At 43.4% G+C, this 15,490-nt stretch overlaps 1 protein-coding gene across 3 annotated transcripts in view; it reads left to right on the top strand.

Annotated features, from left to right (window-relative positions):
• Positions 1 to 788: 788 nt before the first annotated feature.
• The window catches only part of LOC147196112 (uncharacterized), a 36,709-nt gene continuing 22,007 nt past the window's right edge, over positions 789 to 15,490 (top strand). For 2 of the 3 annotated variants that reach the window (XR_015102716.1, XM_086128060.1), the window contains exons 1-11: positions 789 to 1,049; positions 1,915 to 2,040; positions 4,306 to 4,908; positions 5,048 to 5,100; positions 11,643 to 12,130; positions 12,327 to 12,423; positions 12,500 to 12,566; positions 12,720 to 12,780; positions 12,896 to 12,992; positions 13,739 to 13,855; positions 15,413 to 15,472. Coding sequence is in view for 2 of the 3 variants with exons in the window: in XM_086128060.1 (XP_085984186.1) it covers positions 2,001 to 2,040; positions 4,306 to 4,908; positions 5,048 to 5,100; positions 11,643 to 12,130; positions 12,327 to 12,423; positions 12,500 to 12,566; positions 12,720 to 12,780; positions 12,896 to 12,992; positions 13,739 to 13,855; positions 15,413 to 15,472 (1,683 nt within the window). In the remaining variant the exon portion in view is untranslated. The remainder of the gene's footprint in view (positions 1,050 to 1,914; positions 2,041 to 4,305; positions 4,909 to 5,047; positions 5,101 to 11,642; positions 12,131 to 12,326; positions 12,424 to 12,499; positions 12,567 to 12,719; positions 12,781 to 12,895; positions 12,993 to 13,738; positions 13,856 to 15,412; positions 15,473 to 15,490) is intronic. The other variant, XM_086128061.1, reaches the window with a different exon arrangement.

Below are 15,490 nucleotides of genomic sequence, written 5' to 3'. Positions count from 1 at the left end.
CGCGGGGCACACATAGACAAACAACCATTCACGCTGACAATCATTCCGAAGGACAATTTAGACGGATCAAACAACTTGCCTTGCATGTTTTTGGAATGTGGGAGGAAACCAGCGTACCCAGATCAAACCCACGCAGGACGGGGGAACATGTAAAGGCCACACAGGAATTGAACCCATGACCTGTGTACTGTGAGGCAGACGTGTTAACTAGTTGACTACCATGCCGGCAGGCCACACAGTATACTAGATGGAACATGGACACAAAATGATCATTTTTGGCCATGAACTGGAAAAATAGGAAGACAAACGACTAATTTGTAGGTTAAACGTTTTTGTACAATAATAATTAAAAAAATAAAGTTCTATCTGCTCCTCAGAAGGTCTCTGTATGTGGCGTCCCTTGTCAGGATTGCCCTCACAGGCCACATTTAGACTCCTGACATCAGCACTGTGAGGCAGTGTATAATAGACACGAAAGAAATAAATTGTTTGGCTTCTTTTGGTGAATTAGTATGATTTGTACCAGTCTTTCTTAATATACACTACATATTTACAAGTGTCTGTAATACACTTTGAAATATTTGCTGAGTCAGAGCTAGACTACCTATGACACAATGGGAACAGTGTGTCATTCACAACATTATGCAAATCTGAGCTCAGCGGCTTGTGTGGTTACGTTAGTGCACAATGGGGACGTCAGACAGCAAATTAGAAGATGACTCAAAACGCAACCAGTTTTTTTTGGGGGGGGGGGGGGCAGTGGCAGTTCCTCTCCGCCCTCTGGTGGATGCATACAGTGGAAATCCTCACAGGCACCCCTCGCTTTACATCGTTTTAGCGTGTCTTCTCGCCTCACGGACGTGTTAACTTCATGTGAGGATTCTTCTGAAAAAAACTAACCGGAATTAAAATGTGTTTCAAGAAAGTCGATGTAGAAACTTGAAGAAGACTCGGCGAGGCAGTGCGCCTGGTGAAGACGCGCTGGTGGAAGTTTCGTGGGGACGCTACCAACTAAACGGATTTTTGGATTACTTTGTCCGCTTTCAAGGGTTTGTGTCCATTTCATATCTAACTAGTGGCATGCTATTTAATTTTCCTGAAGTAGATTGGTTAAGCGCTACTTTTCAACACTTGTCACGCACTTTATAGAAGTTGTATTTGTTCATTAATTTTAAGGGTTTAAACTACTCTTGTTTTATATGTGTCCACGCAGGCTCTAGATTTGGCACATAGATTGCAGTATCTCATTGAAATGCTTTAAACCAGGAATGTTTGCCGGCCCGGGGTATATTTGCGTCTATACGCGGGATATATTTATATTTGGGATTATATTTATAGATTGCGGGGTATATTTATTTATTTTTTTTCACCCTCAAAATAATAAAGCACGCGGTTTTTGTAACCTAACAAATGCAAGTTACTGATATTGAAGCTTTTGTTACAGTCTGTTTTTCATTTTAAAAATTCTGTTTAAATACATTTATTTGCAATGTAGAATGTGATAAATTCACATATATTTTGATGAGAGTTTAGTCACACCTTTATTAATAACTTTTTGCTTTGTCACCAGTAGCGCCAAACTGAGATTTGGACTTTTTTTTCTTTCATAATTTTTAACTGCTTATCATATGATAACAATAAATTGGGTATGAAGCGGCCCCCGGTGCCTCCCATTTTTGTCTGACCCAATGGACGTTCGGACATCCCTCATTTAAACACGTGCAATTGCTTTGATCTCTTCTTTGATAAGAGGTCTTCTTTTTAAATTGGAATGAGAAGCGCCAGTCACGTGTGAATGTCACTATAGTGGGTAGGAACTCAGTTTAGAAATGTTTTGAAGAGGCTTGAAGTTACTGGGTTGTTTTTCCAAAGAGATAGGACCTCATCCATCATCCGTATGTACCGCATGTGCAGGTCATCTAAAGCGCCACTTTGATCTGGGCTGGGCAGGAGAGCAGCAAGAACCACCAAGGCCCTTCTGAGGCCAGACTTTCTGCAGGATGGGCAGCTTTTCCAGCAAGGAGAGCCATGGACTCACCGGTGGGTCACTGACACACACTACATGTTTTGACCCTGTGCAAAAGTTGGAGAGAAGGATACGTGATGGCCAATCAGGATGAGGAAGGTTACAAAAGGGGAAACAAGTGGAACGGCTGTGCATGCGGAGGCAGGAATCTTGGCAGCCCTCCTGTGTGTTACACAGCGAGTGGTCATTCTCCCCGCGTCCCCATGTGATCCATTTGGCCCAGCTGTGATGAATCGGCAGAATTCCCCGGTTTAGCACAAGGGCAGCGGATTAATCATTGAGGCTTAATGCTATCTGACATCCACGCTCAATCACACACAAACCTTATTATATGCACGTGCACGCGCGCGCACACACACACACACACACACGAACACACACACACACATTCATTCATTCAGTCAATCTGCCACCCATGTACATGGATGGACGAACACATTTACGTCTGGAATGAAGAAATGAAAAGGGAAGGGAGGCTTGAGGAAGTTATTAAACAATCCTCCCATTCTTTCCCAATGAGTTGCTGCATAGTTGCTGCTTTCACGTCATTTAAAAGTAAATCCCCTTTTTTTTTAACAAGCCATGATGCGTTTGTCTTAAAAAGAAGAAGAAAGAAGGACAAGGAGATCTGGTTAGTGCTCAGTGTGTATCTGTATGTCTTTGTGAGTGATTTGTGGTATATTCTGAGGGCCAAGCGAAATTCAATGACCCTGCGGACCCCAAAGAGTTAAGATTTTAATGTTAAATTTGGAAATTCTTGCTTCTGTCGCCTGTCTGTGTGTCCCAGAATGTTGTGGTTTATTGATTTTGCTGTAATTTCCCTATTAAATAATTCCCACCGTCATGGGCAGCTCACTGAATGGTGTTTTCAGTGATAACATGCTAGAGGAGTGACCATTAAAATATTTTTGTCCCATCATTCCTCCATGACATCATCTCCCGATGATGCAGACACTCACTGGGCCATTGTCAACTCTTTTTTTCCCACTCCACTCAAACTGTATTCACATTCCCTTTCCTAAAAGTATTGCTTTATGTTTAATGTGGATGTGTTTTTTGAGAACACTGATTTTGAAAGATTGTAGAATGGAGGTTTGGTACTATTGTTTCAAAAGTGTGGAAGCAAATACAAAGAATGGGGTGAAGCACTCCCTCCGTGAGCCGTCACCTGACCGTGGTGGAGGGGTATGTGTGTCCCAATAATCCTAGGAGCTAAATTGTCTGGGGCTTAATGTCCCTGGTAGGGTCACCCATGGCAAACAGTCCCTACGTGAGGGACCAGACAAAGCACGGCTCAGCAACTCTGATGATGACCAAAAACAGTGGACTGTGTTTTCCCTTGCCCGGAGGCGGGTCACCGGGGCCTCCTTTTGGAGCGAGGCTTTGAGGTGGGACTCACTGGCGAGTCCCACCTCCGAAGAAGCAATGTGGGTCCCCCTTCCCATGGACTCGGCACCTATGGGAGGGGCCAGAAGGGTCGGGTGCAAAGTGAACTGGGCGGCAGCCAAAGACGAGGACCTTGGCAGTCCGATCCTTGGCTGTTCATGTATATAAACTGTGGGGGGTGCTTCGGGAGTATGTGGTATCGAACCTGCTGATACAGACTGTTTGGTCCCGTTCCCACCGATGTGAGTGTTTTGTTCGCATTGCCGGCACTAAGTTGGATTTATTCCCATTGAGGGTTGGACTCCGCCAAGGCTACCCTTTATCACCAATTCTGTTCATAACCTTCATGGACAGAATTTCTAGGCACAGCCGAGGCATTTAGGGTGTCCGGTTTGGTGGCCTTGGTATTGCACCTCTGCATTTTACAGATGATGTAGTGCTGTTGTTTCTTCAAGCCGAGATCTCCAATTCTCACTGGAGCAGTTCACAGCCGAGTGTGAATCGGTTGGACTGACAATCAGCACAATGGTCCTCAGTCGGAAAACGATGGAGTGCTCTATCCAGGTCGGGGATGGGATCTTACCCAAAATTTAAGTATCTTGGGATCTTGTTCTCTTGCTCTCTTGGATGGAGCAGGAGATTGACAGGCTGATCGGTACATCGTCTGCTGTGATGAATCACAATACCACTGAATCGTTCCACTTGAAAATGTAGCATTCCTGAACCGCGTCATGCCCCACGTGTAGAGATATCTATTGAGTTATCTTCATCATTTAGTAATCTTTAGCAACAAATACACCCACCTTCTCTGTAAAATTAGCTAGCAACACCGATACTGGTTTTACGGCGAGAAGGTGCTGACATACTGCTGAAATTGTGATTGTTTCCTCCAGGGAACCAATTGGATAGTTTCCACACTCCTCCTGCTTCTCCACAAAGTGACGAACCTGGAATTGTACTGAGTGCCCCCCGGCTCCTCCCCTCCATAACACCGAAATCTCCCAGTGCAGTTCCGTCTTCACCTCCTGTCTCGGTGCTCGCATCCTCCAGCGTTAAGCGATCGCAGCCAAGCTGTGCCATTCCTCCACCTGAGTGGAGGCCTCCTCCACCACGGCTCAACTCGGACAGCTCGGCAACTGTCTCAGCAGTCAGTCCAGTGTCAACCAAGCCGGAAAGTACATTAGCAGTGAAAGGACACATTACCTCGGGCAGAAATGGGGCTCCTTCTATTTCTACGTCTCGGACTGTGGTTGCACAGGGCAAGTGTGCGCCGTTCAGCCCTGCAAAGAACCCATCGTCTACGTGTAGCTCCTCACTGGCTGCGAGCAGCTCTTCCGGGCCAAAATGGAGAGAAAGGGACGGCAGCCTGAGTCAGTCATTCTCGCCAGGTCCAGAGGCCAGAGATGTCCAGTCCAAGGAGCTGGAGAGGTTATTGGACGAGTGTCGGATAACATTAGGGACCTCTGACAGTCATGATGGGCCCACGGATGTCACAGGTAAGACCTGCAAAAGATTTGTGCGGCTTTCTTGTTCCATCACAGGCTCATTATTTTCTTGCATCGAGAAGGGCAAAGTGTTTCTTTGACTTTTAATTTTGTATTGATGTGACATTGTCTGACATTTCTCCTCCATCAGAAATGCTGAAACATCTCCAGGCAGAGGTGAAGAATTTAAAGAGTCATATGCAGGTGAGATGGTATTCAATCATCCGTCAGTGCACTTTGTATAGTGTTTGTCTTCATGAGGATCACGGTTGCTGAGCTTGCCTAAGAGGCGGCAAACACAGGGGCCTGCTTGGCATCGTGGGTCACGGTCGTTTCACTCTCAGATTGACACCATTGTGCAATTTTGAGTCTTCATTTGACGTAACATGAAAGTTTTTAGAATGTTGGAAGGAGCCGGCGTACTTCATCGAGACCAGAGTTGAGATTCGCCATGTGTATATATCAGCGGTGGAACGTTCAAAAAAAAAAAAAAAATGAACAAAAGGTTCAGTTCGAATGTTTGCAGTGGCAGATTTCATCCACAAGGCAACTCGATGTGCTTCACACAACCAAAAGCACAACACCTAAAAACGCCTACAAACAAAACGCTAAAGCCAATTTAGAGAGAACAAAAGTCGCTTTCTAAGAATCATGAAAAAAACATACATTGACAATAATTAAACACATTGACGATCGAGGCATTAAAAAGCAAAGCAGGGAATCAAAAATTGCTGACAATGAAATTGATATAATGCTCAAAAGACTTTAATCAAAGTTATGGGGAATAAAGGATAGTTTTGAACCTGGATTTAAAAGCATTTACACTTCTCAATGTTTCACCAGCCATTGATTTCGAGTTAAGTTGACAGAGATGGACTGTCATAGTTGACAAGAATACCGCAGTGAAGATAACTCTTGTCCGAATAAAATTTCATCACATTAAGAAGGCATTTCCACAAACATTCCTCGGTTTGCTTAGATGTTTCCCACTCCTCTGAAGATGTTGTAATCTGCAGTGATTTCCTGTTTCCAATTCTGACCCCTCCCTTAGGAGAGCAGCTCGAGGCTCACAGCTTCCTTCAGGTTACAACAGATGGAATATGACACAAAATGGGCCCTCCCTTCTTAGCTTTTCCATCTGCAATTGCCATGGGATTGTATGACATATATCAAAAGTGACACATTTAAAATTTGGCCTAAACCTTCAAGAAAAAAAAAGCACAAAAAGAAACGTAATCTACTATAATGTAGAAGAACCGTTTATCATCGCGAAACAGTAAATCATTCTAAAACATATTTTATGCTTGCAGCAGTTTGAGCCATGTATACAGCAGATTCAAGTGTAAAAATCCAGGACGGAGGTCATCCTGCCTCTTGGAAACGATAAGCAATTGACTTGCATATATGTGACGCTTGACTTTACGTTTAAAATCCCAGCACACATGTTTATTTGTGTTCTTGGAAGTCTCCTTCATGTTTCATGTCTCTTTCCTCTTTTGCCCACTTTCCTACATCCCCACAGAGGCTTGCAAATATAATCCCTGCATGGGCCAGCACAGACCACAGGAGGAAAAAAAAAACATTGAGAGGTAGCCGTGTATTAGAAATTGAGGCAATCCAACAGTGTGTTTACATGGGCCCTTGCCGGGCCAATAGAAGTTGCAAAGCCTGACTTTATGAACCCACTCTGTCTGCTCTGCTGTCCTGGGAGCCTTTTTGTGGGGAGCTGGCGAAAGGAGGAGAGGGGGAGTAAAAGTACGGAGGTGGTTCTTCACAATCGGCCGTTCAGGAGACAAAACTTCTTTTGTGTTGCTCAGTGTAGTGAGGAAGAGGAGGGAGCGAGGGATGATGCGCTTGATCACACTGGCCATTTGTTTTTACGTCTGTTGCGCACGTGAGACGGAGCAGAGGCACAAATACACGCAGGGAAATGCGCTATGGATGATTTCTACTGTGAGAAATGACATCTCTCCCTATTGTGCCTCTCTGTTTCCTTCAATTCTTATTCCTGTGCGCAAGAGCTTGAAAAAAAAAAGTGAAACTTTTCTCTTTCTGATGGGATTTCTTCATCTCTTCCCACATTCTACCACTTCCTTATAAGGTTCTGTTTTTCAACCGTGAAAGGTCTTTTTTTTTCTCATCCCCTTTCATACTTCAATAAGTATTTCAACATAACTATTGAGATATACAGTACGTTTTAGTCAGCTAATCAATTCATTACACAGTGTCTGTGGATTCTTGAAAAAAATCTCCAAGGAAACATATTATGGAAAAGTGACTTTACACAAATAGGCCGGTGTATGGAGTGGCAGCTCACACGTCAAGTGAGCAACTAAATGAACAAGCCATTTTGCACTTCTGCCCTACTGATATGAAGCATCCATCCATCCATTTCCTATCTTTCTGAACATGCCCTAAATCCAACCTATCACACAATCAGCGGTGACCCCAGTGGGCAACTGGTGAGCACGTCCGCCTCACAGTGCAGAGTTGCAGGGTTTGATTCCGGCTCCGGCCTTGCTGTGTGAGGTTTGCATGTTCTCCCTGTGCCTACTTGGGCTTTCTCCGGGTACTCAAGTTTCCTCCCACATTTCAAAAATATGTATGGCAGGTTAATGGAACATTCCAAATTGTCCCTATGTGTAATTGTGAGCACGAATGGTTGTTTGCCTATGTGTGCCCTGCGATCGGCTGGCAACCACTTCAGGGTTTTTCCCTGCCCGAAGACTGTTGGGATATGCTGCAGCACCCCCCGTGACTCTTGTGAGGATAAAGTGGCTTGGATAATGGATGGATGAATATTTTGTTTCATTTTATTTGACCAAATTCAGTTAAAACTACTTTTTATATTGAACATGCTTATGGTGTGGATCAGACTTTTGTTGGCATAAATGAGAGAGCCTCTCAAATAAATCATTAAAATATATATATATTTTTTCTCAGCACACCCATATATTGGACAAGTCGACTGTAGATTTAAGTTGTAATATCACCAATCAGCACTAGATGGAACACATGTCTTAGTTGCACTTACACTGGGTCTTAGTGTGACCTATACTACAATGTTAATTGACCTGATACTGTCAATATTTTTGGAGGATTTGGAATGATATGCAGGACAAATTTAGTACGTCAATAATACTAACATTTTGAGTGAGTTGATTTTTGCAAAAAAAAAGTGTGCATAATTAGTTCTTGCAAATAATGTTTGTTGCTTGTTCAGCAATTTTGTGCCATAATTGAATGGTAATTTTTATGCAATGGAGCCGTTTGGACTGGAAGAAAAAATACTGTATGTGATTATTTTGTTGTTGCTTCCAACCCTTTATTGCTGGAGTAAGATCGTGGATCTTTCATACGTGCATTGAAAAATGAATGATCAAAAATGAAATACAGTATTTAAAGAGCACATATATTGCAAGTATGCACATACTTTGTTCATATTTACAATTGTATTTTTGTCATACATCTGGTTCGGAAGTGCATGGTCCTATGCGGTCCCGCAATAGAACTGGTGAATAATTGTCGCCCCCTCCATCATTTAAGTTGCCCATCTCTTAAGTAGATCATCGTATACACCATCTGTCTGTGCTTATGCGCACCATCTGTCTTTAATTGTCCTAACCCACCCAAAAAAAACAAACAAAAAAAATCAATTTCTGCTTATGTAATCATATTTGTTCCCCTTCTGGATATTTTACAAAACACAGCTTTGGAATCAGTTCCAGGTGACCGCTGATAGACATTTGCTGTAATTCACTCGTATTCCTCTTCTCCCTTAGCTGAAGTTTGTGTCGAGGTCACAAACGTTGTTTGGAATGAAAAAAATGTTGACTTTGTCTAGACTGCGAGGAGGCAGTCATGATGTTGAATGCGAACACTGTGCTGAATTATGCGGTGTGGAAAACATGGCACTGATTTGGGACACCTTTCATTTTGATGGCCATGTGCATTCAATGCAGCTCGTTTCATCTCCTGAATTCTTTTCAGGTGCAAGCAATGTGGTTCGTTGAGGTGGTATGCAATCATTTTTGGGTGGCTATTGCAGACTTAAGAAAGCTCGGAGAGAGAAGCACTTCCAAAGTTTAGATGTTTCTCCAAGTATGTGTCAAAAGAGAGGGAATAACTGGGTGGAGAAGACAACGAGAGAAAGGTGGATTGAACAATAACTCTTTCCGAGGATCACCAGAGATTCTGATGTCAAAGTAAAAGTGCGCGCGTGTGTGCGTGTGTGTGTGACTGTACACCACATCTGGTCTTGCTGTGGGCCACGGGTCAGCTCTTCCGGGACTGTTTCTCTCTGTGTGTTCATCCTGACGATCCACACCCTTATCTCAGTGTGAACTGAGGAGCACCCCTTCCTGTTTCCTGAAACAGACGTGCTCCGATTGGAGTGCTCATTTCCAGATAAGCAAGACAACGTGAAGACAAGATCCTTCAAACCCAAGTGTGTGGGTTATTATTATTCTTTTTTGTAATACTTATTGTAGGACTGAGTCTTAATCGGGCTGTTTGACATGATTCCAGGATCGGGTGCCAAATTGCACAAAACTGAAACGTCAGATCAACTGATCATGGAGTTTTGTGGTGAGGCAAAGGAATCAGGAATGTGTGTGTGGGGGCGAGAAAAGAAATGTGAGATGTGTGCGTACAGTATAATGGGATCCAGCTGTGGTCTTGAGTCACCGGTCAGACCAGGGAGCGTCGTCTTGGCTCCATGATTACTTCCTCCTCCACATCTCCATCCGTTGTTTATCTAATTACTCACCTTCTAACCTCTGCCCCTTCACCAAACCTCAGAACCTTCTGCCTTATATTGCCCGGCAGTCTGTCTGCTGCCGCCATTAAATATGCACCCCTCTTCTTTGAGTTCTTGTTTCAGCTCTGCTATTGATACTAGTGACTGCTCCTTTTTTTTATTTTTTATTTTTTTGTCCCTGCCCGGTGCGCCCATGATATCAAGAGCGCCTGAACGATAGCTCTAAATATTTAATCACACAATCGTAACACGGAAACTATTTCGGCACCATCGTTATCAAATCTTGTAGTTTAAATGGAACACCTCAAAGAGAGGAAACCCCCTTTTGAAATGGGGTAGACTACAAGTATTAATGACACATGGTTCGTGTCATTAGCCTTCCTCATAATCCGGTGTTAAATTGTTATTTATGTGTGGTTTCACAGACACATTTTTTTTGCATAGTTGGTCTCATATGCCAGACAGAAACACCTTTTTGCTTGTCAGGGCTCGCTACAACATATCATTGAATTCACATTGATCTCACCCAAATATTAGGCCAAAAAGTAATGCAAGTAGTTAGTGATAGATTCCCCCCTCTTTGTGGAGTTGCAGATTATAATACGCAAATACGTAAAGAAAAGAATAGCTTTGTCCAAGACATGCCGAAGGTGTCCACATACGAGATAAAAAAAAGTATAAGAGCATAGTAGCCGACAGTAGTAGCCCCCCTGCCCCCCGCTCCACATATACACACACACCGTTCCCCAGCGTATTCAGTTGAAACTCCTCCTACTGACCTATAAAGCCCTTCACAATCAGGCCCCCTCCTACCTCTCCGACCTTCTTCACCCATACACTCCTTCCCGCAACCTCCGCTCCTCAAAGACAAACCTCCTCGCCGTCCCCGTGACCAAACTCGAAACCTTGGGAGGACCGAACCTTTTCTGTCGCCGCCCCCACCCTCTGGAACTCTCTGCCACTACACATCCGCAACTGTACTGACCTCCAATCCTTCAAATCATTTCTTAAAACTCACCTGTTCCGCAATGCTTTTAACACCTTTTCGTCTCTTTTACCTATTTTGTTTTGTTTTTCTCCTTCAAAATGTGTTTGTCTTAAATCATGTATACTTTGCTTAAAAGTATACATTTTTATCCTGTGTATTACATTTTTGTAAGGTGTCTTTGAGTACTATGAAAAGTGCTTTCAAAATGTATTATTATTATTATTGTCAGCAAGTTTGCTTTGTCAGAAGTGTTTATCAAACTGTTAGACCAAGAAGCTCTCGGTTTCAGTTTGGTGTGTCCTGTTTTAGTCTTCCATTAAGCTAAAAATCATTGTTTTGGGGATGTGGGAGGAAGTTGGAGTAAGCGTGAGGAGAATGTGCAAACTCCACACAAGACCAGGACTCCAACCTCGGACCTCTAGATTGTGAGGCAGCTTCAGCCGAGCCATTTGTGAAATTGGTCAGTCCGTAACAGTGGTCAATACATTTTTCTAAAGAGTTTAGCTCACGGCCCGGTGGTCGAGTGGTTGGTGCGTCAACCTCACAGTGCAGAGGTCATGGGTTCGATCCTGGTTCCTGGCCTTCCTGTGTGGAGTTTGTTCTCCGGGTACTCCGGTTTCCTCCCACATTCCAAAAACATGCATGGCAGGCTGATTGAACACTTCAAATTGTCCCTCGTGTGAGAGTGAGCGTTGATGGTTGTTCGTCTGTGTGTGCCCTGCGATTGGCTGGCAACCGGTTCAGGGCGTCCCACGCCTACTGCCCGAAGACAGCTGGGCTAGGCTCCAGCACCCCCCCGCGACCCTTGTGAGGATAAAGCGGATCGGGAAATGGATCGATAGATGGAGTTTATCTCATGAGAAATTGCCAACATTTCTATCTTATGTATCCTTTGCACATGCAAAGTCACGTTAGCAACACTCAAGCGAAGATGAAAAACATCGTGCTGATTCATGGTAGTTCATCGAAACGCATCAAGACATCTGCTTGTTGTTTCAGAGTGAGCGGACGGAATGGCTGCAATTCCAGGCTGACCTTCAGGTTGCCGTGTCAGTGGCTGACCGTCTAAGAGCCGAGGCCGAAGAGGAGCTGACTGCGCTCCGAACGGCCCATAAAGATGTGGAGAGGGAACTGGCTGCTGCCCTGCACAGACAGAAGGAGACCGACATGCAGCTTGTCACTTTGAGAGGGGAGCTGGAGGAGAGCAGGCAGAGGCTGGCTACCCTGAGTCAGACTCCAGACAAAACTAATGCCCGCGAAGGAGAGAAGACCGAACCTCTGATGAACTCTGATAGCAGTGAGGGAAGCCAGAGGGGGAAGGAGAGAGGGGTGTACCGGCTGGCAGGGAGTGCGACTGACAGCGTTGTCAGGGAGGACTGTGTGGATGTCACTAAGCGATACCTGAGGAATGTAACCAATGAGGAAAGGAGGAGGGAAGAGATGCGATCGGGTGAGACGCGAAGAACAGCAGCCACTGAGAGGTCAAGGTGAGATCAACGGTTTCTATTAAGCTTTACACGATCATTGTCTGGGGTCGAGCAGAAGGTCTGGAGAAAAAAAATGGAGACGCAGTCAATCATTCGATCGGAAAATGGAGCAATATATCTACCGGTACTTAAATTCACAGCTGGAATAGCTTTCCTCTGATCAACCATTTCTTTTCATGTGCTGATATTGCTCCAGAAGCCTGTCCCGATTACCAGCGCACTCGGACTCCCTCACATTACAGAATGGAACTTCCCAGTCGACCGCCTCCACAACACTTGAACCAATAAACAAAGTACGACAGTTTTGCTTCACATCGTTTTCAAATCATGCGATATGCTTGGAAATAATTTCATATATTTTTTTCAAAGAATTTGGTACCACTTAGAGGACGAAGAAGCCTGGACCAACAAGAGAGCAGGTCAAACACTGATACAGGTGTGTGTATTTCAAGGGTATTTTTTCAGTGTTAAGTATATGTTTTACATGATCATGTTGTCTGTCTTCGACATTATTTGGCACATTCTGGCACTGTGTATATTTGTTAAAAGAACATTGCTTGTTACGTAATTCAGTACCTTTTCATTGCAGGGAAACGTGAAGAAACTCTAAACAAGTACAACTCAACCCTCTCTGACCTGCCACCAACCAAGTGAATGGGTTACACATTAAAAATTCATTCGATCAAGCCAAAACATTTTTTTTCCCACATAGAGTAAGTGATGTAACAAAATCTAACTAGAAGGTCTCAAACTTGCCTTGTTTAGGTTCCAGGATGGTTTCAACCTGCTCCTGCGTCGTCATGGAGGCTCAAAGAGGAATTCTCTATTACGTTGGTGTCAGAGCCAAACCCAAGGCTACAAAGTAAACCTTGATTCTTGTTCTTGATATAGCATAGACAATTGGAGTCGATATTGTAGTTAGTAGTACATGACAACGGCTTGCTCGTAAATGCTTACAAGCTGTTACCTGACATTTAAAGACACTCTAACGCACAGTATATTTGAAACAATTTGTACTTGGTCTTTGGCAGAGTTGTGGCTTACATAGCTGGCTTGTTTGCATTTGTTCTGTTCCTGGACAATAATTATTCACAATCATCCAATGATGAACTGCTGACCAGTCGAGGGAGTAATCCACCTTTCCAGCTTGACCTCAGTTCAGTTATTCATCCCTGAATAGGAGATGCACTTTTATGAAACTGATTGAAATCTTGGGCCTTACGTCTATTTTCAAAGATTGTGATAAATTTACTTTTTAATACAGGCATACTATTCACTATGTGAATTTACCTTGTAGACAAGAAAAGTATTTCCTCAAGTTAGCATTTATCCCTTTATCATAGCTGATGTTCTTCAGGCTTCAGATTGGCCAAACGGCCGAATGCGTTGGCATCCTCTTGTTGCAGAGGTTTTAGCCTGCATTTTTATGACAGATTAAAAAAACAACAACACAAGATTTGTCGACACAGTTTTCATAAATATCTAATGCTATGTCTGAATAGTGGTGAGTTTATGGTCTATATTTCAAGGGCATGATGTGTTTCTTCTCCCGTATGCCATTTTACAATAAGTTGTCGTACACCAACTGAAGTATTCCCTTTTCAACAGAATATTGACATTACCAATTTTAGCAGCAGCTGGGTGGATGGCCTCGCGTTTTGTGCCGTTTACCACAGCTACCTCCCCTCACGTATTCCTTATAGCAGCCTCAGCCCAGACGACAAGGTGAGCTTGGTCCTTTTGGATCATGTTGTTCACAATACATTGATGTTTTCGCTACCTGACACACAACTCCAATAACTGCATAGTCATCATACTGCAACAAAACCAAAATATTAGAAACACCTTCCTGGATGATGCGCTACAGTTTGACCGGACTATGACTAATGATAAGGGTAGAATAACATCTTCGTCATTAACACTCACTAGCCTCAACAATACTGTAGGTATCCCTGCAACTGAGTTCAAATAGGAACACGAGCTGTGTCCATTATCGGCTTGACAAAAAAAAAAAATAATGCTGTGCGTGTGTAACTGCGCCGACGAAGCTCTCATCACTTCTTCCGCTTCCTAGGCTAAAATCAACTCCTCCAAGTTTAAGGTTTCTTTTTTCAGACAAGGGTCTTTTTTCTGGTGAAGAGAAAAGTCTCTCACCTTGCTGACATTTTCGGTTGTCACTTCCGCCTTCGTCGGAGAGCTTCCACCTTTGTCGGGGGAAAAAAAAACAACAAAAAAACGCAAGCCTATTTGAACGAATAAGAAGACCATGGATGGCATAGCACTAAAGCTAGTCTCTTTTGTTGAGATGTCCCATCAACACTGCACTGAAGAAACAATAGTGTTGAAATTTAGTCAATTTTATTTTGTCAAGTGATTGCACACAGTAAAATCACGTGGATCGAGACTTTTTTTTTTTAAGTAGACTGTATTTCTACTCCAAACATGTATCTAAATCCAGATGATTCTATTCTGTGCAGCCACTTGACAAAATTAGGTTGAGCAAATTCCACGCATTTTTTCACACCGAGATGCCAAAATTTGGTAAACTTGCAATTAAGTCATGAAAAGGTGGGGTACACTGTACCTAATTCTCAGATACAGGATTCATCTATTTATTTTGAGATTAAGGAAGTGATACTTTCTGGATCATAGGTGTCAAACTCAGGTCCTGGAGGGCCGCTGTCCTGCATGTTTTCCAAGTCTCCCTGTTCCAACACACCTGATTCAAATGATCAGATCATCAGCAAGCTCTGCGCAAGCCTGACATTGAACCTGTTTATTTGAATCAGGTGTGTTGCAACGGGGAGACTTGGAAAACATGCAGGGCAGAGGCCCTCCAGGACGTGAGTTTGACACCTATGTTCTGGATGAATCGGATCATTTAATGAGCTAAACTACCCCTAACCCACATGTGTTAAAGTCAAGGCCTGGGGGGCAAGATCTGGCCCGTCACATCATTTTATGTGGTCCACGAAAGCACATGTCAACTTCCATGGTCCTTGCTAAAAATCTCTCCCAAAATCAAAATTTCTCATGCATAATAAATGAGAGATTTTCTTGTTACCAAATCCCTTATGACAGTAAGTTAAACAAAAGTTGAATAAACCGTTATTCTTGATTTCTTTTAAATGGTTTCAGTCATCATGGCCCTCCAAGGGAAACTGCGCCGTGACAAAAATGAGTTTCATGCCACTGTCCTAACCAATCCAAGATGTTAAAAAGTTGGAGTGACTTTATTTTAAACCCCATTCATTCATAATTTCTCATTTTGTTTCTTTGCAGAGGGACAATCTCAGTTTAGCATTCAAAACAGGCGAGGCTGTTGGGATTGTCCAATCTTTGGTAAGACACTGAACCATA

Source organism: Hippocampus guttulatus, chromosome 13 (genome assembly GCF_054856545.1).
Source record: "Hippocampus guttulatus isolate MCC_2025c chromosome 13, RoL_Hgut_1.0, whole genome shotgun sequence".
In the NCBI taxonomy this organism is placed as follows: Eukaryota; Metazoa; Chordata; class Actinopteri; order Syngnathiformes; family Syngnathidae; genus Hippocampus; species Hippocampus guttulatus.
Note: the sequence above shows the minus strand (reverse complement) of the source record. Positions and strands in the feature narration are given on the sequence as shown.